The following is a 23,037-nucleotide window of genomic DNA, read 5'->3' on the forward strand; positions in this document are numbered from 1 at the left end:
CTCCTTCACCAGCACAAACATAACAGGACATCTTTTGAGATCCCAGAGGAGAAACCCACCAACCACAGATGCTTTGCACAAAGCTACATTCTGTGATGTCCACTCCATTGATGTGATGGACCAAAAGACCGAGGCGATTTAAGCAAAGAATTGTGATTGCCCTCCATACACAACATGGCACAGTACAGAAGAGACTCAATGTCTCTTACGTTTGTACTTGTCTGTCCAAGAGGGAGGACGGATAACACGTGCCCTAATTCCCTCCGCTGCCTGTTCTGTCTGGGGTCGGCTGCCAAACCTCCCCAGAGCATAAACCGGGTCCTGAGGTGCTTGAATGCAAAAGTGTACCTCTCAAGCACTGTGGGTGCTTGAAAGCGAACTCTTCAAGCGATGTTGGCTGGTCCCCTTGGTGGAAGGGTGAACCGCATCAGAGTGTGCAGACAGACGCAAGCTGGTGGGGACACAGTGAGCAGGCCGCGGTCCGCCTACAGTCGCCCCGATGCTCCTGCCTAACAAGGGAGCATAGTTTCAGAGAGGCAAGGGCCTGGAGTTCGGCAACAGATCCTGCGCTGCATCCCCTGGTGAGAAGTGCCTGTACCATATAGGAGGACGCCAGCGGAGGTGGTTAGTGTCCCGTATAGGCCAAAGCAGCACATCATTGGCCACAAGGCAACATCGCAAGATGTTAGTGGCCACAGAGCTGTGAGGTGTGCGCTGGCTGCAGGCCATCTGATTTTGCCACAGCTAGCCAACCACGTATCACCTAGGGCTACCCTGATCCATTTGCCCCGTGTGGGAGGCCACTCTTGAGACCCTGAGGGCCTGGGGTCCAGCAGCAAGATTACCACAAGATTAGGTGAGTGCCACAAGGGCTGGCACGGAGTGGTCATGCGACGCGACTGAGAAGCCTAGCCTCCAACTGGGACTTGGCAGGGGATGACTGCTGCACCACCATGCCAAAAAGCTATAGACAAGGAAGAGGCAGAGGCGGCTGTGAGTGGGCTGCGGAGATTGTGGAGCTGCCGGCTGCCAACGGAGCACCAACTGAGGTAAGGGCCGAACCAGGAGCGTGCGGGTGATGAGATAAGGACGGGGTTTTTAAAAGCGGCTATACGGAATGCTTTTAGCGAGCTAGAACATGCAGGGTGGGGTAGGGGAGCAAGGGAAATTAAACACTCACACATAGTAACAAGGAATGCTGCATAGATAAGAGGCGGGTCAGAGTCCTCCCCATAAAATTTAGCAAGGGGTGGGGGGGGATTGAAGAAGTTCACATTTCGTAGTTAGGCTTGAATTTATACCTGCAAGAACCGATCCCTTGCTACAAAGCAGAAGCGTGGGCATTACTTGTCACAACCTGCTCCTGCAAGGAGGTAAAACGAAAGTGCTCTTCGGCACGCTCCATCTCCTGTGCGCAAGGGAGGGAAAGTGAACGCGTGCCATGCGCGTGCTGTGTTCAAATGCCACAAGCCGTACGTGCACATTGCCTGTCTGAGATCGCCAGAGAAGACACGCCGTGAGCGTGCACATTGGCTGTCCTGGAGCGCTAGGGAAAGTGCACATTTCCTGTCCCCCTTCCGAACCCAAGTCGACAACAATAGATCTTGCCAAGGCGAACAGCGCAAGCGCTGCATCTGTTTGAGGGAGTGTTTTTTAGGAGGCACGGGTGTATTTGGGACCGAATGATCGAGGGGGTGATTTAGGAGCAAAAGGGGCACCTTAATTTGAGGCGGGTGCACGGGAAGGCTAATTCTAAAATGAAGGAAACAGATGTGCGAGTCATGGAAATCAAGACAAAAGGTTCAACAGATGTATTTAGAAGGTGCAACTTCAAGAATAAGGCATTTAAAATACAAAATATAAAATATAATGACCTTGCATTCCCAGAGATCAGATTCAGATCCGTAGGCACTTTTAAATGAAAGCATTGAAACCATTGAAGAAAGAGACGCTTCAGCTAATGCAATGTAATAAAACATGTGCAGATTAAAAACCTCAAGGACACATTTATAAATGCAACATTAGAAACATGATTTAAATCAAGGAACATGTTCTCAGAATGCATAACACATTTGATCTAAAATGCTGACAATACTCCCGTTTGAACCTAAAAGGAAACAGCCTTGCAAGTGTAATATAGGCATTAAATTCTCAATTAAAAAGCACCAATTTGGAGACAAAGTAGCATATTCAGCAAATATATTGGCAAGTTAAATTGTATCTTAAAACAAAAAACAAGAGCTCTTGGGAAGCACCCACACCAGCCTGCCATCTACTAACAGACGGGTGGGGTAGTCCAACGAGAACTGTGTGGGCTCCCCTTTTATATTCTTTAAGGCTGTGAGAAGTGCCTATGGTATCGTCATCTCACGCCACTTCTACCTACGTCACTTATAGCATGGTTCGCACATTTTCTAGAACTTGTGGGGCCTTTTCCATTAACTGTGGCACTTTATTTAACGTCTATCTCTCCCCCTTGGCTGAACTAGTGGAGACCTTTGGCGCGCGTATCGTGTCCTATGCGGACGATACGCAGCTGCTTTTTACCTGCGATAAGAACTCTGATTTCGCAGGTGACTCTATCAAAAGCTGTTTAGAGGTGGTCTTCTCCTGGTTTCAGTTGAATCAGCTCAAATGTAATTCAGACAAGTCTGAAATTATATTTTTTGGCTGACACCCAATGGAAATCCTGGTGGCCGGCAGATATGCATCCTCCTAACTCCCCCACTGCGATCGCTAAGAATCTGGGTGTCAAACTTGACAATGGTCTTGCCTTTAAACCCCAGATCCTTGCCCTAGTCGGCCAATGTTTTGGCTTGCTACGTACACTCAGGAAATTCCTACCTCTATTGTCTCAGGCTCATAGGAGAATCACTGTACAAGCAATGATTGGATCCAGGCTCGACTACGCCAATGTGCTCTATTTGGGTCTCCCAGAGTACCTCCTATCTCGCTTACAGACTGTCCAAAATTCCGCCGCAAGGGCTATTTTCATCCTAAGCCGCAGATCTCACACCTCGTCCCTCCTTGAGGCACTCCACTGGCTCCCGGTAAGGAAACGTATCATCTTCAAGACTCTGACCTTGACCTTTAAGTCCTTGCACGGTACTGGTGCAGTCTACCTCAGGAAACACGATCAGTTTTACCATCCTACCAGATCGTTACGTTCAGCCACTCAAGCTCTTGCTGTCGTTCCATCTGTAAAGCACTCACGCATTGGAGGTCGCTCCTACAGAGCCTGTGCCCCGCAGCTTTGGAATAAGCTCAATCAATCAATCAAGGCATTTATATAGCGCACTACTCACCCAGAGGGTCTCAAGGCGCAAGGGGAGGGGGTCCGCTACTGCTCGAACAGCCAGGTCTTGAGTTGTTTCCTGAAGGCGAGGTGGTCCTGGGTCAGGCGGAGGTGGGTCGGGAGGGAGTTCCATGTCTTGGCGGCGAGGTAGGAGAAGGACCGTCCCCCTGTGGTGGCTCTTCGGATGCGGGGGACGGTGGCGAGGGCGTGGCCGGTCGATCAGAGCTGGCGTTTGGGAGCGTAGAAGTTGAGGCGGCTGTTGAGGTATCCTGGGCCTTGGTTGTGTAGGGCTTTGTGTGCGTGGGTGAGGAGTCGGAAGGTGATTCTCTTGATGACCGGGAGCCAGTGCAAGTCTCAGGTGTCCGGAGATGTGGCAGCGACGGGGGATGTCCAGGATGAGTCGTGCTGAGGCATTCTGGATCCGCTGGAGTCTCTTCTGGAGTTTGGCGGTGGTTCCGGCGTAGAGGGAGTTGCCGTAGTCCAGACGGCTGGTGACGAGGGCCTGGGTGACCGTCTTCCTGGTCTCGGTGGGGATCCACCGGAAGATCTTACGTAGCATGCGCAGGATGTTGAAGCACGACGAGGAGACGGCGTTGACTTGTCTGGTCATGGAGAGGGAGGAGTCCAGGATGAAGCCCTGGTTGGTTTGGGTGCGCTGCCTAGGGCGGGGGGGCCACCAGGAGTCGTCCCAGGCGGAGGGTGAGGATCCCAGGATGAGGACTTCCGTCTTGTCCGAGTTCAGTTTCAGGCGGCTGTTCTTCATCCATTCGGCTACCTCTTTCATCCCTTCGTGAAGGTTGGCTCTGGCGGTGGCGGGGTCGTTGGTGAGGGAGAGAATCAGCTGGGTGTCGTTGGCGTAGGAGATGATGTTGAGGTTGTGCTGGCGTGCGATGTCTGCGAGGGGGCTCATGTAGACGTTGAAGAGGGTTGGACTGAGTGAGGAGCCTTGAGGAACGCCGCAGATGACTTCGGTGGCTTCAGATCTGAACGGGGGGAGGCGGACTCTGTGTCCTTCCGGCGAGGAAGGAGATGATCCACTCCAGCGCCTTCTCCTGGATTCCGACGTTGCTGAGTCGCTGCACTAGTGTACGGTGGCAAACAGTGTCCAAGGCCGCGGAGAGGTCTAGGAGGATGAGGGCTGCTGTTTCTCCGTTGTCAAGCAGTGCTCGGATGTCATCGGTGGCTGCGATCAGGGCGGTCTCGGTGCTGTGGTTGGCTCGGAAGCCAGACTGCGAGAGGTCGAGGGATCCGTTCGTCTCGAGGAAGGCGGCCAGCTGCTTGTTGACGGTCGTCTCGATGACTTTTGCAGGGAACGGGAGCAGCGAGATGGGGCGGTAGTTCTTGAGGTCGGTGGGGTCGGCTGATGGCTTCTTTAGTAGAGCGCTGAGTTCGGCGTGCTTCCAGCTCTATCTGGGAAGGTAGCGGTGTCGAAGGAGGTGTTGACGATGTCCTGCAGGTGGGGTGCGATGACAGCGTCGGCCTTGTTGAAGACGTGGTGAGGGCAGGGGTCGGTCGGAGATCCGGAGTTGATGGAGTTCATCGTGCGGACGGTGTCTTCGGTGCTGATCGGGGTCCAGGCGCGGAGGGTGGTGGTGGGGGGCGGTGGTTCGGTCGTGGCGTGCGTCGGTGGAGTGCTGAAGCTGTTGTGTATGTCCGCGATCTTGTTGTGGAAGTAGGAGGTGAGGGAGATGCAGAGGTCTTGCGAAGGGGTGATGTCGTTGTTTCCGGCATTGGGGTTGGAGAGCTCTTTGACGATGTTGAAGAGTTCCTGCTGTTGTGTGCGTTGTTGTCCAGTCGTTCCTTGAATGCAGTTTTCTTGGTTGCGTGGATGAGTTGGTGGTGTTTTCTCTCTGAGAAAAGCTGATAATCTCCTGTCCTTCAGGAAAAGCCTTAAGACCTGGCTTTTCAGCCTCTAGTGCGCTCGTTCTCTGCTTTGCTTCTCTTTACAGATCTGTACAGCCCCGGGACACTCTGCCCGAGTAGCCGCGCGCTATATAAATCACCAATTAACATAACATAACATAAGCTAGGTGAAAGTTCATATCTCAGGCTAAGCGCTTGTCGTAAATTGCATAGGGCAAGCTGAAAAATGTGTATTGTAAACTGATTTTTCTGTGGTGGGCAACTTCCCTAATCTCATGTACTGGCCCAGGATGGAGTCTGCTATATGTCAAAAGAACCGGGGGATGTTGACCCGGGACACAGTGAACTTTGCACACGGGTGGGGTGGGGGCTTTTTGTTTGGAGCAGGAGCCCTCGCTGAGAGAGGCTGGCTGTGATTCTTGGTCAGACAAGCTCAGAGCCTGTTGTTCAGTAAAGATGGGTGCAGAAGTTTGGTCAACTTAACAAAAGGCCTACAAATTAGGCTGGCAGGGCAAGGATAAGGGTCTTATACCTCAGGTGTGGGCAGAACGGTCCTGGAGTACCCCATGATAAAAATAGACCCTCTCACATCGCTAGGCAAGACTTACAAATGGGCCTCCATCTTGTCCCTTTCCCCACTCTGTCATCTCTCTGAGGCCTAAGCTAATGTGTCTCCCCTGATTACATTTTCCCTTCTCTTGGGCCATTGGTCCGAGGCCCAACGCAACACTTGCAAAACAATGGTAACAAGAGTGGGTCCCAACATAATCAAGAAAAGACAGTAAAACAAACCTAATTGTGGTTTATTTGACGCATCACACCCCTGGCCCCCAAGCAACTGCATCTGTGGTACAAATGATACCTACTACTAAGCGCACTCTCTCCACTGGCCCATCACTCCTAGACATGAGGAGGTTGTCTGCTCCTTTGTGTTGAAAAGACAAGTGAGTAAATAACACATCTTGCCACCTGTTGCTTTGGACCTGTTCCCTGATCGGCAAGGGTAATAGGACCCTAATGCTTACCAGGCAAAAAGAATTCCCATTTACCATTATGCTAGTAACACAGACACAATTTGTATGTACTGCCCTGGTGCCACTGCCCCTGCTGCACTTATTGTAGTGATGGCCATTTGAAATCCACATGCCGCATAATTGACCATCTGCTGCATAATCTATAGATTTTAAGAAACAAAAATCTGTTTCTAGCTCAAATGGATCTACCGTTACTAAAAAGACAACAACACATGTTGCCACGCAGTGAAAGACTCATCGCAAAGGTTGACAGTCCGCTTTCTGGTGCTTATTGCTGAATTTGGGTGTTAATCTGGCATTAATGAGGTGAAACATCTGCCCACACAGTGCCAGCATGTGTAAAGTTGATAAAATAATGAAGAAACACGATCACAAAAAGTACGGTGTTAAGCCACTTGTGTTGGCTTTTTTCCCCCGCATAATTTAGTCAACCCTGCCACATAATTTCATCCTTTCCAGCACATATTTCCAGCAGCCTTGCTTATACAGTGTATAATAAAAAATGTAATAATGATTTGCTTATTCACAGTACTGTATGTTACAGGCTGGGACTTCACTGAATTGCAAATACAAATGTCCGGATTCCACACTATGGCAAGCAGGATTCAATTGTCTGATTCACTGGTTTCACAGACAACTGTAGTGATCGCATTAATGAATTGAGGTTTGATGATATTAAAGAAAGCGTTTCCAAGGACTGCTTTAAGTAGCATTTATTTTTCGTTTACGATATGTGCATTATTTTATATGCAGCTGGCTAAATGTGAAATAACCACCAAATAGTTACAGGAAATGCTGTTCTTTTTCTTTTCAGCCACATCTTTGAACCCGCCACCCTGGCAGGAAGAATAACAGTTGCCAATGTTTTATATGACATTTACCTGCTGGATGTAAATAAAGACAGCCTGGAAACGTGATGAATCAAGAAAGTCGCACTTCCAGGCCATCTTCATTTACAAGTAGTTACACAGTAATTTGCGTCCCCCTAGGAACAAAGCCCCGGCCCCCCAGGGGGGCGCGCCCCACAGTTTGTCCGAATCAGTTGCCACATGTTGCTAACGATCACTGAAAGCTTCAGGCTAGCACTGGCTATCTTTCACCTCACAAACGAACTTCCAGTACCTGAAGGTTGTCTCCCAGCTGATAGTGGTGCAGGCATCCCTGGGGGTGCTGTCCTCCTGGACTGGTCAGGTGTTTGTTATTCCTTCCCTCCAGTTTCCTTCATTCTTCGGCATCTAGGAAATCAAATGCACCACACATTTAAACAAGCATTTACAATGCAATGGTTTCGCCTTTGTTAAAGTTAGAGCTATTGGCATTGCTCTTGACATTATTTTTATTTATGTATTTTTTAACATAAATAAATGGCATTGTCATTTACAATGCCACTAGCTTTATCTCTCGCAAATGACACACACAGAGCCCCCCCCACACACACAGCCACACAAAGCTCCCCACACACACAGCCGCACAAAGCTCCCCACACACACAGCCGCACAAAGCTCCCCACACACACAGCCACACAAAGCTCCCCACACACACAGCCACACAAAGCTCCCCACACACACAGCCACACAAACCTCCCCACACACACAGCCACACAGAGCCCTCCACACACACTCACATGGCACAAGCAGGCAACAGGGGCACACTGAGGCACAAGCAGGCAACAGGGGCACACGGACGCACAAGCAGGCAACAGGGGCACACTGAGGCACAAGCAGGCAACAGGGGCACACGGAGGCACAAGCAGGCAACAGGGGCACAAGCAGGCAACAAGGGCACACGGAGGCACAAGCAGGCAACAGGGGCACACGGAGGCACAAGCAGGCAACAGGGGCGCACAAGCAGGCAACAGGGGCACGAAAACTGAGGCACAAGCAGGCGACAGGGGCACACGGAGGCACAAGCAGGCAACAGGGGCACACGGAGGCACAAGCAGGCAACAGGGGCGCACAAGCAGGCAACAGGGGCACGAAAACTGAGGCACAAACAGGCGACAGGGGCACACGGAGGCACAAGCAGGCAACAGGGGCACACGGAGGCACAAGCAGGCAACAGGGTCAGGAAAACAAGCACAAGCAGGCAAAAGGGTCACAAGCAGGAATTGTAATTTAGACGGGGCTGAAGTGGAGAACGGTCAGTAGGGAAGTAGTGTGGCTGGTGCAGTGGTACCAAGTGGTACCAATTAGGGTTAGTGCAGGTTCCCATTCAGTGCAGGGTGAGAGCATTGGAGCAGAGGATGCAGGCTGAGTGTGCGGCAGCAGAGGGTGCAGGGTTAGTGTGCGGCAGCAGAGGGTGCAGGGTGACTGTCAGAAGCAGATGTTGTGGCGTGAGTGCACGGGAGCAGATGATGCAGGATGACTGTCAGAAGCAGATGTTGTGGGGTGAGTGCACGGGAGCAGATGAAGCAGGATGATTGTCAGAAGCAGATGTTGTGGGGTGAGTGCACGGGAGCAGATGATGCAGTATCCCTGTCAAAAGCAGATGTTGTGAGGTGAGTGCATGGGCGGGAGACGATGATGCAGGATGACTGTCAGAAGCAGATGTTTCAGAGTGAGTGTCAGAAGCAGACGATTCAGGATGAGTGCATGGGAGCAGACAATTCAGGATGAGTGCATGGGAAGAGACAATTCAGGATGAGTGCATGGGAGCAGACAATTCAGAACGAGTGAGTGGGATCCAACAATGAAGAGTGAGTGTCAGGATCAGACTATGCAGGGTGAGTGGGTGGGATCAGACAATGAAAAGTGAGTGTCAGGAGCAGACTATGCAGGGTGAGTGGGTGGGATTAGACGATGAAGGGTGAGTGTCAGGAGCAGACTATGCAGGGTGAGTGCATGGGATCTGACGATGAAGGGTGAGTGCCAGGAGCAAACGAGGCAGGGTGAGTGCGCAGGAGCAGATGGTGCAAAGTGAGTGCATGAAAACGAATGGTGCACATTGTTTGCAGGGGAGCATAGACTGCAGGATGAGTGGGCGCATATAGTGCAGGGTGAGTGCACAAGAACAGACAGTGCCAGGTCAGTGCACAGGAGCAGATGGTGCAGAGTGAGTGTGTGAAAGCATATGGTGCACATTAATTGCAGGAGAGCATACACTGCAGGCTGAGTACGTATGAGTAGACGGTGCAGAGTGGGTGTGTGGGAGCAGACAAGGAGGGTCAGTGTGCTGGAGCATACGGTGCAGGGTGAATGCACGGGAGGTTATGTTACAGTGTGAGTGTGAGTGTGTGGGGGCAGAAGTTGCCGGTTGAATGCCTGGATCATAAAACATGGGCCCACCATCACATAAATAATATATGGGCCTCTGAGTCACGGTGACTTGACGTAGGGCTTCTGGACAAATGCATCATAGGAACCAGTGATTAATAATACAGCGACGCATGTCTTTCAATAACAGGGTACCTCAGTGAGGTGGTCATTTAAGGGGCCTGGCATTGTTCCTGCTCTGCGGCTTCTGCTACAATGCACTAACCTAAGCAGAGGCCACAACTGCGGCACTTCCAGAGTGCAGTGATGACGCCGTGGCAGGGGGGCGTATCAGTCTGTGACTGCAGACAGAGAGTGTGACACCAACACCACGAGGCTCCTACATTGCCCTTCACTGCACACAGGGACAGTGACACCAACACCACGAGGCTCCTACATTGCCCTTCACTGCACACAGGGACAGTGACACCAACACCACGAGGCACCTACAATGCCCTTCACTGCGCATAGGGACGGTGACACCAACAACACGAGGCTGCTACAAGGCCCTTCACTGCGCATAGGGACGGTGACACCAACAACACGAGGCTGCTACAAGGCCCTTCACTGCGCATAGGGACGGTGACACCAACAACACGAGGCTGCTACAAGGCCCTTCACTGCACTCTCAGCAGCAGCCGCACACCAGACGCCACTGGAGGGACGCCACCCGCAGCAGCGGTACTCACCCCGCACCGCGGTTCTCGCACCCACCGCCACTCCACTCCTTCCAATGAAAGGCCCTTCACTGCACTCTCAGCAGCAGCCGCACACCAGACGCCACTGGAGGGACGCCACCCGCAGCAGCGGTACTCACCCCGCACCGCGGTTCTCGCACCCACCGCCGCTCCACTCCTTCCAATGCTGTTCAACTACCTCGGACACAGCTCATTCAACAGCGGGACCAGGACACAGCAAGGGGCTGGCCTCCGAAGGGGGCGGAGCTGGGTGTAAACAGCAAGCCATGTTCCGTGCAGCGTGCAGGAGGCATCCATGCTTCAGGGGAAAGAAGGCGGCAGAATAGGCGTGCGTAAACACCTCCACCAATCACCGGATGGATCCTGCAGGCGGGTTCAGTTTTGGCTTTGGTCCGACAGTCATTTGTTGCCGTAGCTTAAACCCATCCACTTGCGTCTCGTGCAACACAGCAGTTCTCTGTATAAAGATGCCAGATTTTCAGGGGCAGTAAAGGGCGCGCGCGGCTGCACCAACTAGTTATCCACGTGACAGGCGGGAGAGGAACGGACGGCGGGAGGGGGCGGGAGGGGGGCGGGAAAGGACACTAGAGGAACGGACGGCGGGAGGGGGCGGGGGCGCGCGCGGCTGCACCAAGTACCTCACAACTAGGGAACAAGAGCGAGTGGTCTTAGGTTACGAATGTTCTTAGGTCTGACAAAGAACGTATAATGCAAGCCTTTGCCTACTTGAGACACGATGCTCTATTAGAGACGGGCCCATGTGGAACAGCAGGGCTGAAAGAGGCACGCCAAGCGCGTGAGCTTACCCCATGGTCCTGCCTTCGGAAGCAGCCGGACCAGCTTGCAGCTCTGCCCAACTTTCTTTTCCTGAAGTCTCGAAGAGCCGCTGCGAGCGAAGTGAAAGCGAGTCACTTCCTGAAACAGCACGCCCGCCTCCGCGAGAAAGAAACCTTTGTTTAATTTCCCACACCAGGAAACAAGCGGGAGGGGGAGCAAGGGAGGTGCCGGCAATGCCGGACCAGACACGGGGGCGTTCCCGGCGTCCCGTGACGTCGGCAAAAGCCAAAGAATGTCGGGAACGCCCCCGTGTCTGGTCCGGCATTGACGGACAGGCCCCTCGTCCAATGGCAAGGCTCCGTTTACGGAGCCAGCCAATCAAGGACGAGGGCCGAACCAAAGCACCCTACGGTTCTCAACAGGATTTCGCCTGCGCGGAAAAGCTGCGCAGAGCGCAGCTTCCGCTAGGCGAAACCTAAAAATAGGTTTCATGTTTAGAGCCTGTTCTTCCCTTGAAAGGCATGCACCTGCTGTCTCGGCTCAGATCTTGCCTCAGCAGGGTGTTTATTCTTTGCCGTCTCCTATTGCTGATCTTGAGAGCCAGCTGCTGAAAAAAACAAGCCTGTGCACATTTCAATCTCTCTTAAACCAATATTGATATTTTGTGCTGCTGGAAAGGATTGTACCACAAGATGATAAAGTACCTAGCTTAGATTTTGTAACTCTTTTTTGGAGCAGCAGACGGTTTGATTCCTTTCGTGGTTCATAAAGTGATATTATATTCTTGTTTTTCTTAACTGGCTACAAGAGGCTTTTTGTCTCAGATTTTTTAATTGGAGTTTATGCAGCATGAAATCAAGAAATCTATCCCCCAGAAACATCAAGGAGCACACCTACTTCTGAATGTGTTGCCATATACGTAAAACAAAATCTGGAAGTTTTCTCTTATGGACATAAATGGAGCTTGGAAGAACACTTTCAGTGTAACTCTCTTGTTTGTTGCACTGGAAAATGTGATCAGTCATCATGGATAAATACCCATGCCTGTCTCTGGGAGTTCAAACAGGATCCGGGTCCTTCTATCTTGTGGGTATGAACCGAAGAGATAACATACACAGGAAATGTTTCCACAGCTTTCCAATTCTACCTAGAAAGTAGATCTTCTTTCAGAGCTTCAGATCACCTCTTCATAAATTATGAATGTCTCTTTCTTGGCAATAATGCACTAATGCTACAATTGTCAGGTGAATAATGCGCTCAAAAACAGTGCCTGTATTGTGCTAAATTGCTTGACGACTGTTATGAATGGCGTTTCTCACAATTGGAGGTTATTTGGCGAACTTCCCCAGTAATGACGATCTCACGGGGGCCCGTTGATGTTCTTTGAATACTTAATCTCTAGAAGGCTCCTTCAAATTTGTTTGTGTCAAACAGTGTCCCTGGTGGTATACGGTTGGAGTGGAGGGATCTCCACCCCTGAAAAAGGATGGCAGTGGACCCACAAATAGACCCACAAATGGCTTCTTTCATGCATACTGCATGAAGTAAATGCCCTCCACCAACACACAACTGGATGAAAACAACATGTAGTTGTGTGTACTGTTGGACCGACTGAAGCCAGATTACAATAATGAGACGGGAACCAAAGTAAATTGTAGAAAGATTAGAAGCTCTGTGGCAGGGCAGGAAGTAGAAACGGAATGTACAGTAGACCTTTAATCAGCTGGCTAGCTGGTATACATGTCTTTTATATTTTCATAGTAGCTCACTTACTCATAGAACACAAATGTTACAGCTGTTGGTGTTCATAAAATGCTCTTGTTTTGTTGACGTTTAGTTTCTTTTAACAAACTCACAAGATTTTCTTTTGATTTCTTTTTTCAGTGCTATTCCTGTGTTGTGCTCTGAGAACACGCTGGGCAGGGCCCGGAGTTATAGCAATGGCACAAGCAGCAGTAGTCAGCAGAATTCTCCCCAGATTAAGGGAACTGGCAGCTTCACGTTCAGCTGTAACAAGCCTTCTGGCTCTGTGTCCATGAGCCACAGTCCACAGAAAAGCAAGGTCCTGGCACCTGTGCGAGGTAAGCCGAGCTTGCTGCCCTGCTGGCGACCTATGTTTGATTCTATTAGTTACTTTTGGTACTGCTGTGATAAAAACTGACCCTGAAGATACCACTTCTGCACCCGGGTGCCTCTTTTATCTTCCAAATAAAATGTGCTTTTCTTGTGAAAAAAGAATATTGGATACTGTTGATAGGAAGTTGTCTGCAGTAACTATTCTCCACGTGAAGGCTGTATGTTCTGCACATTAGATGAAATCAGGAATCGTAACTAGAACCTTTGCTGAGTAAACCCTTGAATCGAGCATCTGCGGATCAGAGACTGAAAATGAAGATCACATGTTGACCAGATTGACTTCTGCTGATGTTTTGAGACTCCAGCAGGTTAACTTTCCTCATGTACCTTCTTTCTCGAATATTGACGGTTAATTCCCACTTGAGGATATTTTCAACATTGGATATGGAATATTCAAATTTATCCTAATGTATCTGGCGCAAGGACTGTATTCAATAGTGTTTGGAGATGAGGTGCACAATGCTGGGAGACGTTGCCATCTTGCACTCTGCCACCCACATGCAACCGCCTCAGAATAAATTATATAATTTATATCTTTTTGCTGCAACCAAAAAACAGCACCATAGTTACTGAATTTACATTTCACAAGTTAATGATCTTAGTTTTTGAATGTTTTGTTTAGATAAGTCTCGTGTGAGTGTATGTTTTCCTGGTTTTTATTTCTGGATTCAATATATTTCCTTATTATTCAGAGGGCCATTTTCTATTTTTTTATTTGCTTTGGTGCAGTTTTTTTCTGACTAGAAGCATCTACATGAGCATGTTCAGCCTTGGGTAGGATTTTAATTTGGCCCTCAGTTACGGGCTACGTAATAAACATTCCATCAGATTTTGTTATTCTTTTTTTGACGACACTTGGGTTTTTTCCCCTCATATGTTCATTATTGGGGCAAAAGTGAGGGATTTCTATAGCTAGTCTGTGAGAGCATTAGTGCTGGCTGATAGGGAGCTTAAAAGTGCTTGAGATGCACAAAGATGGTGTCCTGGATCAATATAGAATGCTGATGCCCCTCAATAATTACTGTCAAGACAAGAGATAACGCTCAGACCACTAGTAGTTCACCAGTGACAAGAAACTATTGTAGCCACCAGTCTAAAAAAATACTAAATACGAGCATAAATCTTCTAAAATAGTTATCATTAACTGCTGATCTGAGCTGACGCATCCAAGGGCATGTTTTCTACTTGGTATCTATTATCGAGAAACTTAAAGTTCAAGAAGTAAGCTTCTAAATAAATAACATAACATAGCATGTCTGTAATAAATGGGAAGACTGATGTCCTAGTTTACCGGTGTACTTTTCAGATAGTATTCTCAGTAATTACAGTAGTCTAACTGTGGGAGATAAAATTGCATCCTAAACATTGCATGTTGCATAATAATCGTGATATCCATCTCTCAGATAATTCCTGCTTTACAATATCAGTTGCAGTGCTTTTCAGTGAGATGAATAGATGATATCCTGTGGGGAAGGTGAGCTGAGTAGCAGGTGAGGCACAGTGTAGGACAGTAGCGGTTCTTGCTCTCCCCCAATCGTCCATCCCAGCTCCGAGGGCACCCCCCCCTGTCTTTGTCATCATAGCTTTCATGTCTACATGCTGAGAAGCTTGTATTGTCTATACTATTCTACAATGCTGGAGCGTCACTCGCTATGCACTGCCTATCTTGTTTCCCGAGAGCCCTGTGAGAGTCATGGGCCGACCTGTAGATGGCTACAATCATTTCTGAATACTAAAACCTCTGGCAGAAATCTTGTCTAATCTCCATCTAACATGTCAGCACATGCTTAAGGACTCCTGAGACCCTGGGGAGGTGGCAGATCACTCGCCCAAGTATCAGATTATTAACTATTTTTTTGTGTTCTTAAGTAAGAGAAGCGAGAAACAAAGATAATTTTTTATTTCTCTGTTCTATTGCTTTTATGTTAGAGAAGTGAATGACTTTTTGACTGCATTGTTTTGGATAGGGGCCTTGAAAATCATCATAGAGAAAAAATCCATACTGTGTATGAGGCAAAGCTCACAGTAACATTTTGTGTTAAAAGATAGATATCTTAAAATTGTATGGCAGGCAGCCTGTTTAGAGCAAACTACAAGTGGCTCTAGGCTTAAAAGAAAAATGTGTTTTGTAACACTTTCAGAAGTTTAAAACCACACACCGACTCTTGCATCCCCAGTAACTTGTGACTTTTTGTATAGTAGTGCACTGCTGACAGTTTCTCATTGACAATTCATTCTAGTATGCATAGTGTTTTATTCCCATCTGCTTTTCTTGTGTCTTTTCTTGTAGCTTACTTTTCAGTCAGGGCGGGGCACTTAAAGATTGGTTGTGATACGAGGCATTAACCACAGACTTATGTCGAAAACTCTTATGATTTTAGGCTGCTGGAAATATTTATTTTTTAGTAACAATTTTAATATATCAAGGCGTTCACCATCACAAATGGACCTTACCAATTGTTGCTTCTGTTTGCAAATGTATACATGTTAAACCCCATTATACATCTTCGGAAATACTTGTTAACATACTAAACTTATACACCACAGGGCTAGTAGTGTGAAGGGTTTAGGAAGTGGTTAGGTTCACACCTTTGGCTAGAATGTATTGAGATGCAGTCTTGAATGTGTTCATATTAAATGTCTGAGCTGCTTTTAGTGTGATTGAAAATATTGGTTTATAATTCATATGTAATACATAAAATGTTTGTCAGAAGTCTGTATCATAGCACCTGGTTTCTGTTTCCTGTTAGCATCTTCCTCCTGATGACCCATTCCCATAGTTTTGCACGCCCCATCTGTTATGCTCAGCAGTGCTGTTTTCCCATCTTTGACTTAATATTCCGCTACTAAATTGACATTTAAGGAAATAAAATGTTTGAACATCCATTAACATGTCCTTTGTCCCTATCTTTTTGTTCATTTCCTTTGTCTACATCATTTGCATTGTCTACATCGACTGACCCCAAATATGTTGCCTCAAAAGTTGTAGTTTTTTACCAATTGTTCCCCTTTTTTGCTTGTTTGAATATTTCTCTCATTAATGCCTCTCGTGACGTAGAGCTAGCTTTAGTGGGTTTCGCATGTGACAGACCAGACATGCTTACGTTAATACCATGAAGCGACTAGAAAGAATCACCAGAAATATTGTGTTTGGAAGTTTACAATATTTACGCTTGCTTTAATGTAGATTGGTGCCAGTGCCAGTGCCCCCTCCTGCACCTTACTAATAACCACCAGTCATGCACACATGCTCTGCATTAGAATGAATCAACCTGCATTAAATCTTATTCTGTTACCTGCAGAGTAAAGGGTAGGTATGTGTTTCACACTAGAAATGCTGGGCTCTTCATACATAGTATGAACACAGTTGCACTATGGTTATGGAGACAAATACAAAATGCGATTACATTACCTGTCTTACCTATTCCAAACAAGGTATTTACAAAGAAAAGATCCAGTGGTCTGAAAGGCGTACATGATGGCAGGCAGTAGCTGAGCATTGCCACAACACGGGCCATCTGAAATAGTAACATAAGTGCCAGCTAGAAAGCTTTCAGCGTAAAAGGGAGCCTGATGAGCGTCTTTGCGTTTAACAGATATTTAGACTTTTACCGCAAAGCCACTGTTGTGATTTCATGGCTGGGACTTTCGGAGAATAATACTGTCTTGAGACTAGTGGGGTGAGTTTCGGACAACACTGGATAACAGGGGGTATGTACTGTCTGCAGGGTAAGGATTTCCAGAGAAAGGGTTAACATACATAAGTAAATCGCTCGAAGTTGAGAAGGAAGGACGGAAGCAGAGGCCTGGAGCAGGTTGGGAGAGGTTGCGATCAGGTAACAGCTTGCAAAGAGAAACTATAAGATAACACTAAAACAAATGGTTACAAGGGAAACGCTAGACAAATTATCATAAGTTATAGTTCGAGTGTTCCTTTGATAGTGATCTTTCTGTGAGGTTACAAGATCATAACAGAAAGAAAGGAGCATGATTATTCTCAGAGTTCGGTGAGGCACTCTGCAGCTTCTACAGAGAAAGAACACTATGTGGTTCTCTGTGCTAGAGACACAAGCCTCGGAACCTTACCTGGTACCATTGGTAGCAGTGACAATCACGATTATATTATAAACACACAAGAAGACAATGGGGACCGTTGGAGCGAACACAGGAACAGGGCTCAAGGAAAAGTAGGACTGAAATCAAGGACTCATTCAGGACTGGAATACACAGAATACAAAGCAAGGAGTTTGTGTGCAGCAGGACAGATCAGGAAGAGTGAAGACCAGACTACGAACAATGATTATCACTGAAACAGAGATATGGGATAGCAAGAGATGGAAACCAAATCAAAAGGCAAGCAAGGACACAACACAGCACAAGGATACTCCACAACCAAGTCAGTTGTGTGCCATTGTACTCTGGGCTTACCAGGCTAAAGTAGGAGGAGACTCAGGAATAGAGCACAGGTAGGTGCAGAAAGAGGTCCAGGTGCAAGGAATAAACCTAGTGCAGGAAATTTGGAAACCACCAATGAAGGGAATGCTGAGTGGGACTTGGAAAGGGGAAGATGAGCAAAGCCAGGACACACAAGACTGCATACTGTGAAGCCAGGAACAAAGTACGGATCAGAGCCAAGAAGTAAAGGTCCAGAATGCAGATCTAAATGGGTCATAATGACTGTAGGATCCAGTAATGAAGCTAGTGGAAGAGAGAACTACGAGGGCATAATCTAGGAACGGTATGATGACAGAAAACTCCAAGGACCATAATGCATTTGGGAAACGGGTTAAAAATCTGGGCTGAAAAGTGAAAAACTTAAGTAGGCCAGTGTAGATGTTAGAATCCACCTAAAATAATAATCACAGCCCTCCTCAAGGTGAATCACAAAAGTCACTGGTGTTCAATCCCCTGACACAAAGCAGCCAGGCTTAGCTTAAAGGCAATGTGTAGATTGTATGCAGTACTTAAACATGTAATACATGGAAAACACTGCACAAGAAAACTCCAAAACCAATTTTGAAAAATAGAGTAACCCTCAATGAATAAAGTGACTGCAAAACAGCAAACATCCAATAGGTAGAACCGGAGATATGAATTTTTAAAGTTTGAATTCAAAATAGCACCCAAAAAACACAGAGACAACCACGGGCAGGGGGTCGTGCTGTACCGAGTCAAACGTTAAATCCAACCGCAGTAGATCGCCGTCAAATACTGGGGCCACGTTCGTCCTAGTAGAAAGTTTACCATCTGACTTAGAAATTTATATTGAGAAAAAGTGATTGTCGATGAGTCATCTGCAGGGCAAGCTGAATCTGGGAGGTCATCACTTGGGTGTTAGGACTCTCACCTACAAAGGTCAGCAGTAGAGTTCAAAGCAGGTCCAAGTGGAATTGGTCATCTGGGCAGTTGCAGGGAGGAAGCCCACTGGAAGCTTGTTTCATCACTGTAGCTCAAACCGGTCAGGCAACTGACCGTTGTAATCACTTCTGGGGTCTTGGGTTGAAGGCAAGCAAGTAAAGTCTTCCTTCAGGCTCATCAGACAGCAGGATAGTCCTTTGGATTCCTCCCAGGTCTAGGAGTGTTCTTGTTAGGTTTATGGGTCTACTTGTATGACCAGTGCCAGTCTGTGGCTGGAGGGCAATCCTTTGTCCACCCCCTAAACAGTTCTGGTCGATTCTTCCCCTTTTACTGTGCTCGGAGCCAGCCTGACCAGAATGACAAAAGGGAGGCAGGCCTAGGTGTGAGCTTTATTTTCCAGTGACAGTGTAGTTATTCTTTGAAGGTGGAGAAGGAGCTAGGCCCAGCCCCCCAGGCATCTGGTTAAGGGAGGAGACCCCTCTCCACACCAAAAGCCATTTGTCCTCTGTCTATAAGCAATACACATCTCACCTCAGGGAAGCCATTAGGGGGTCAGGTGACAGCTACACATAAGCTGGAAAGCCTTATGGTTTGAGGCAGGAAAATGTCAACTTTCTAAAAGTGTGATTCCAAAATAGTAATATAAAATCGTGCTTGAGTTCCAAACTGAAAGTAGCACTTATTAAATGTAATAGTGTAAACCAGTGTTATCCTATGGGAGAGCCAGCCTTGCCACAGCGAAAAATGACTATGAAGGTCTTTCACTGCCAGTACATATAAAACATCAAATATGCATGTCCGACTTCGAAATACCATGCACCCTGGCGTGGCTTTAAAGGCTTACCTTAGGGAGACGTATTAGTATTAAAAAGTAAAGTTTTAGGCCCAGTAAAATTAGTATTTTGCCCGGTCAAAATGGCAGTTTACAGACTTCCCGGCCAGGCTGCAGTGCCTGGCCTGGAAACCTGTTTTACAGAGCTACTGCAGCGGGTTGCACAATGAGTGCTTCAGCCCGCTAGTAGCATTTAATTTACTGGCCCGGTTACAGAAAAGTACCTCATTCTAGAGACCTATAAGTAAATTGAATGTGCCAATTAGGTCTATTCCAATTTTACCATATTTAAAAAGGAGCACAGGCACTTTAGCACTTATTAGCAGGGGTAAAGCGCACAGGGCTCTATAGCACCAAAAATAGCGAAAGATTTGGGGTGACCCCGCAGAAAGGGCTACCTTCCAACATTTATATGGTTATGTAGTGATGCAAAGGCAGAGTTCTACAGGGCCCTCCTGAGTGGCACCTAGAGGCAGGATGGTAAAATTCTGACTAATACCCATGATGATGATCATAAAGATATATATTTCAGGGGTGAAGCAAGGTGCCCCGACACTGACGCCTGCCTCCAGAGGCACATGACCAGAACTATGTAGAAACAAGAATTTGCAATGCAATAGGTCTCGCATTTGTGAGAGTTAGAGCTATTGATGTTCTAAATGGCAATGTCAGTTACCTATTTTTTTTGTTTGGAGTGGATATATGTGGGTTGGATTGGGTTGGCACCTCTCTAGGGATGGATGCACACAAACAGGTCCCAAGAAGGGTGGCCACACCAGAGTCATAGTGGTTCTGCAACACACCAGAGCACACTAGTTCTAAACGGAGAAGTGACCCAGGTGAAAGAGCGCTACTTTATATGACAAGGGAAGAAGCAACTTTAATGAGGGGTAAAATGAGTGACACCAGCAAACGAGAAGTGTTGAAAGTTCAGAGCAGAAAGGGATGTGGAAAACATTAGAAAGAAGCAGCACAAAAGAGACTTGATAAAGGTGTGCAGAGTAGGGGAACCAAAAGGCAAGAACTAACCCGCCTGTGGAGCTAGACCGCAGGGCTGGGAAGGTGAGTTGCTCCACACCTGCAGCTGCGCGCCGAAAGGATATCATTAAATGTAAATGAAGTGCCAAAAGATGCTGAACAAATTGATTTGCTCCGATCTGGTCAAACGACCATTTAAAGAGGGGAAGCGGAAGGGTTTAACGTCAAGGTAAACAACCAAATCCGCACAAACATCATGGGGGTGGTTTGGGGTTAGAGAACTCTATAAACAATGACTACCAGTTAATAATTTAAAGCATCTTTTCTCTTGCCTTGCAACCCCGATTTTTAACATGCCGATCAGGCAGATGTTTCCAAAACCTTTACAGCGCTGTCCGATTTCTTGGATGTGATGCTTTAAACAACGTTTGTAATCAACTTTCTTATCACAGAAAAACATTTAAAAACTGAAAGTCTGAATACAGAGGTCTACAGGGTGGGACCAGAAGAATAGATTTTGCTAGTCACTTCCTTAGTTGGCTTTACTGCACTGTAACAAATGCTATTTTGCCGGTCTCTGCCTTAAAAGAAAATATTTTAACTAATGTGTGCAAGAGCTTGCATATCTTTCCGAAATGACATACCCTGCTAAATGTTCTCCTTGTCCCAGTTTCTTTGGTATTCTTGGAGAATGCTGTTAAATATGGATGCTGAGTTGGGCAGCTTGAAGATTTAGATTTTAAAAGGAAAAAAATGAAGACTTTCTGAAGCTATAGGGAATCTGACTGGCACAGGATGGAGTAGCTAAACGTGCTTCTGGGAGCAAACACTAACTGGTTTCTTTAAAACACCAAAAAGAAAAAGAAAGACCCTTCATTCTGACAATATCTGTTGTGCTTGAGAGCAGTCTCCACATATCGGTGACTCTATGCAAGAATGGGAGAATCAGACATCTTGGCTGTGCAGTCCCACATCCTGAGGGCTGCTATGTGTGTTTGCTTGTATATTGTGGTCTTGGAATGTGTGGGTGCCACCTGGGAGCAGGTTGGAAGGCAGAAGTTGAGGGATGGAGAGCTGTCAAACTCAAGCTGTCCAGGTGTGGTTTTGGCCTGCGCCTGCCTGGGGGAATGTAGGCACCACCTCTTGGGGCTTACACCACCTGCTTGGACAGCTGGCAGCTGCTCCCATTGGCACCCGGCAGCTCGTGCATGGGCCTGCAGAGGGAATGGATGGTCCTAGCAGTTTTTGGGAATCGCTGTTACAGACTGGGTGATGGGAGGGTAAAGAGTGACATAGCAGACAGGGAGAAGTGGGGAGATGTTGCCTACATTAAAGAAATAAAGCTATGGCAGCATTTTCACTTTATGCCTCCTGATGACTTCATAGGACGTGACCTTGCCGAAGCTTTGAGCATAAGTAGTAAAATCACGCATTGCCTTCAGCCCTCATGAAATCACAGTAATATTATACAAGACCCTCTCTATTACGTATTAAACCGATAAACAACTTCGATATGTCACAATAGCATATAAAACACATCCCTGTGAGCCACAATGGAGAGCATGAGCTCTCTGTATTGGCCCTTCCGCTAAGTCATACAAGCAACTAGCAGTGGCGGGGCGGTGCGAGGTGGCAAACTTCAGGGGGGCCCGCAAGCACTGTGCATGGGCGGCGGGCCCCTGCCCTGAGCGCTCCTGACTGGGCCTGAAACATGGGGACCTCCTCAAGTTTCATTACTACCCTGGAAGGCGATGCCGGGATCCCGCCCAGCCTCTGCATGCGAACTATGAGCGTAGGCATGAGTCTGCAGTCCTCCCACCTGCGATGAACGCCCTTTCCTTCCCTTCCCGGCCTCTCTTTGTTAGTTATATGGTACAGAAAATACGCGGACTAGAACTCCCCCGGCCTCATCGAATCAATAAACGCAACATAATCACACGCTATTCTTGTTATCCTCACTTTTCATGAAAGCTTCCACTGAGTCAGCAAAAACCTGATTGCAGACCTTTAAAACCCACGCACAATAGATTCATATTCACCGAGATTTCAAAATGAAGTGACTCACATAAAAGAGAGACCCGATTTTTACGCCTTTACATCCTATTTGGGTAGAAAATTACCAGGGGCAAGTGTTAGAAAAAACGGTTTTACTTAAGCGCGGGGACACACTGTCTTGAGTGTAACCAGGCGCTCTAAAAATGGTTTTATTATTTATTATTATTATTAAAGCGAAGGGAAATATCACTAGGCGCGAGAGAGTGCGCGCACGCCACAGCGAGCCATGTGGTTTTAATTATCGCGCCCGTGTCTTGGTACGATAATTGAAACCACAGCTGGCCATGCAGGTAACCGACACCAATAGGCCATGGGCGGAGCAATGCGCTCGCCTTTGGCCAATTGCGTGGTCTCTTTGGTAAAAAGACACATGCAAAAGCCAATAGCCTGGCACAATAACAAAAGCACACGCATGAGCGTGTGGTCAGCTTTCTGAAGCCCCTACATGAAGTCTCGATGCGCACTGCAACGCTAGGCGCGAGACCTACAAAGGAGAATTATTGACGACACATTTTCAAGGCCTTGTGAAAAATTGGATGATCAAGTTGGAAGGATTGAGAAAGAGCTTTTCTCTATTCTAGAATCTTTAAGCTGGGAAGATGAAGATTAGTGGAGTGCAAAGATCACCCCGGAAGCTAGCTATAGAACCTTCGGTTAAAGCCCTTCTTAAAAACCGCTACGACAGTGACTTTAAACGGGATATTGTGCTAAAGTAAGAAGCATGCCTGGACTTCATCATTTCGTGAACATGTAGAGGAAT

The 23,037-nt window shown here is 47.5% G+C and overlaps 1 protein-coding gene across 4 annotated transcripts in view; it reads left to right on the forward strand.

Annotated features, from left to right (window-relative positions):
- AGBL5 (AGBL carboxypeptidase 5) overlaps nt 1-23,037 on the forward strand; it is a 503,530-nt gene that overhangs the window by 222,187 nt on the left and 258,306 nt on the right. For all 4 annotated transcript variants that reach the window (XM_086928124.1, XM_086928123.1, XM_086928126.1 and 1 more), the window contains exon 12: nt 12,803-12,999. In XM_086928124.1, the coding sequence (XP_086784250.1) occupies nt 12,803-12,999 (197 nt within the window). The remainder of the gene's footprint in view (nt 1-12,802; nt 13,000-23,037) is intronic.

This window comes from Lissotriton vulgaris, chromosome 6 (assembly GCF_964263255.1).
Source record: "Lissotriton vulgaris chromosome 6, aLisVul1.2, whole genome shotgun sequence".
In the NCBI taxonomy this organism is placed as follows: domain Eukaryota; kingdom Metazoa; phylum Chordata; class Amphibia; order Caudata; family Salamandridae; genus Lissotriton; species Lissotriton vulgaris.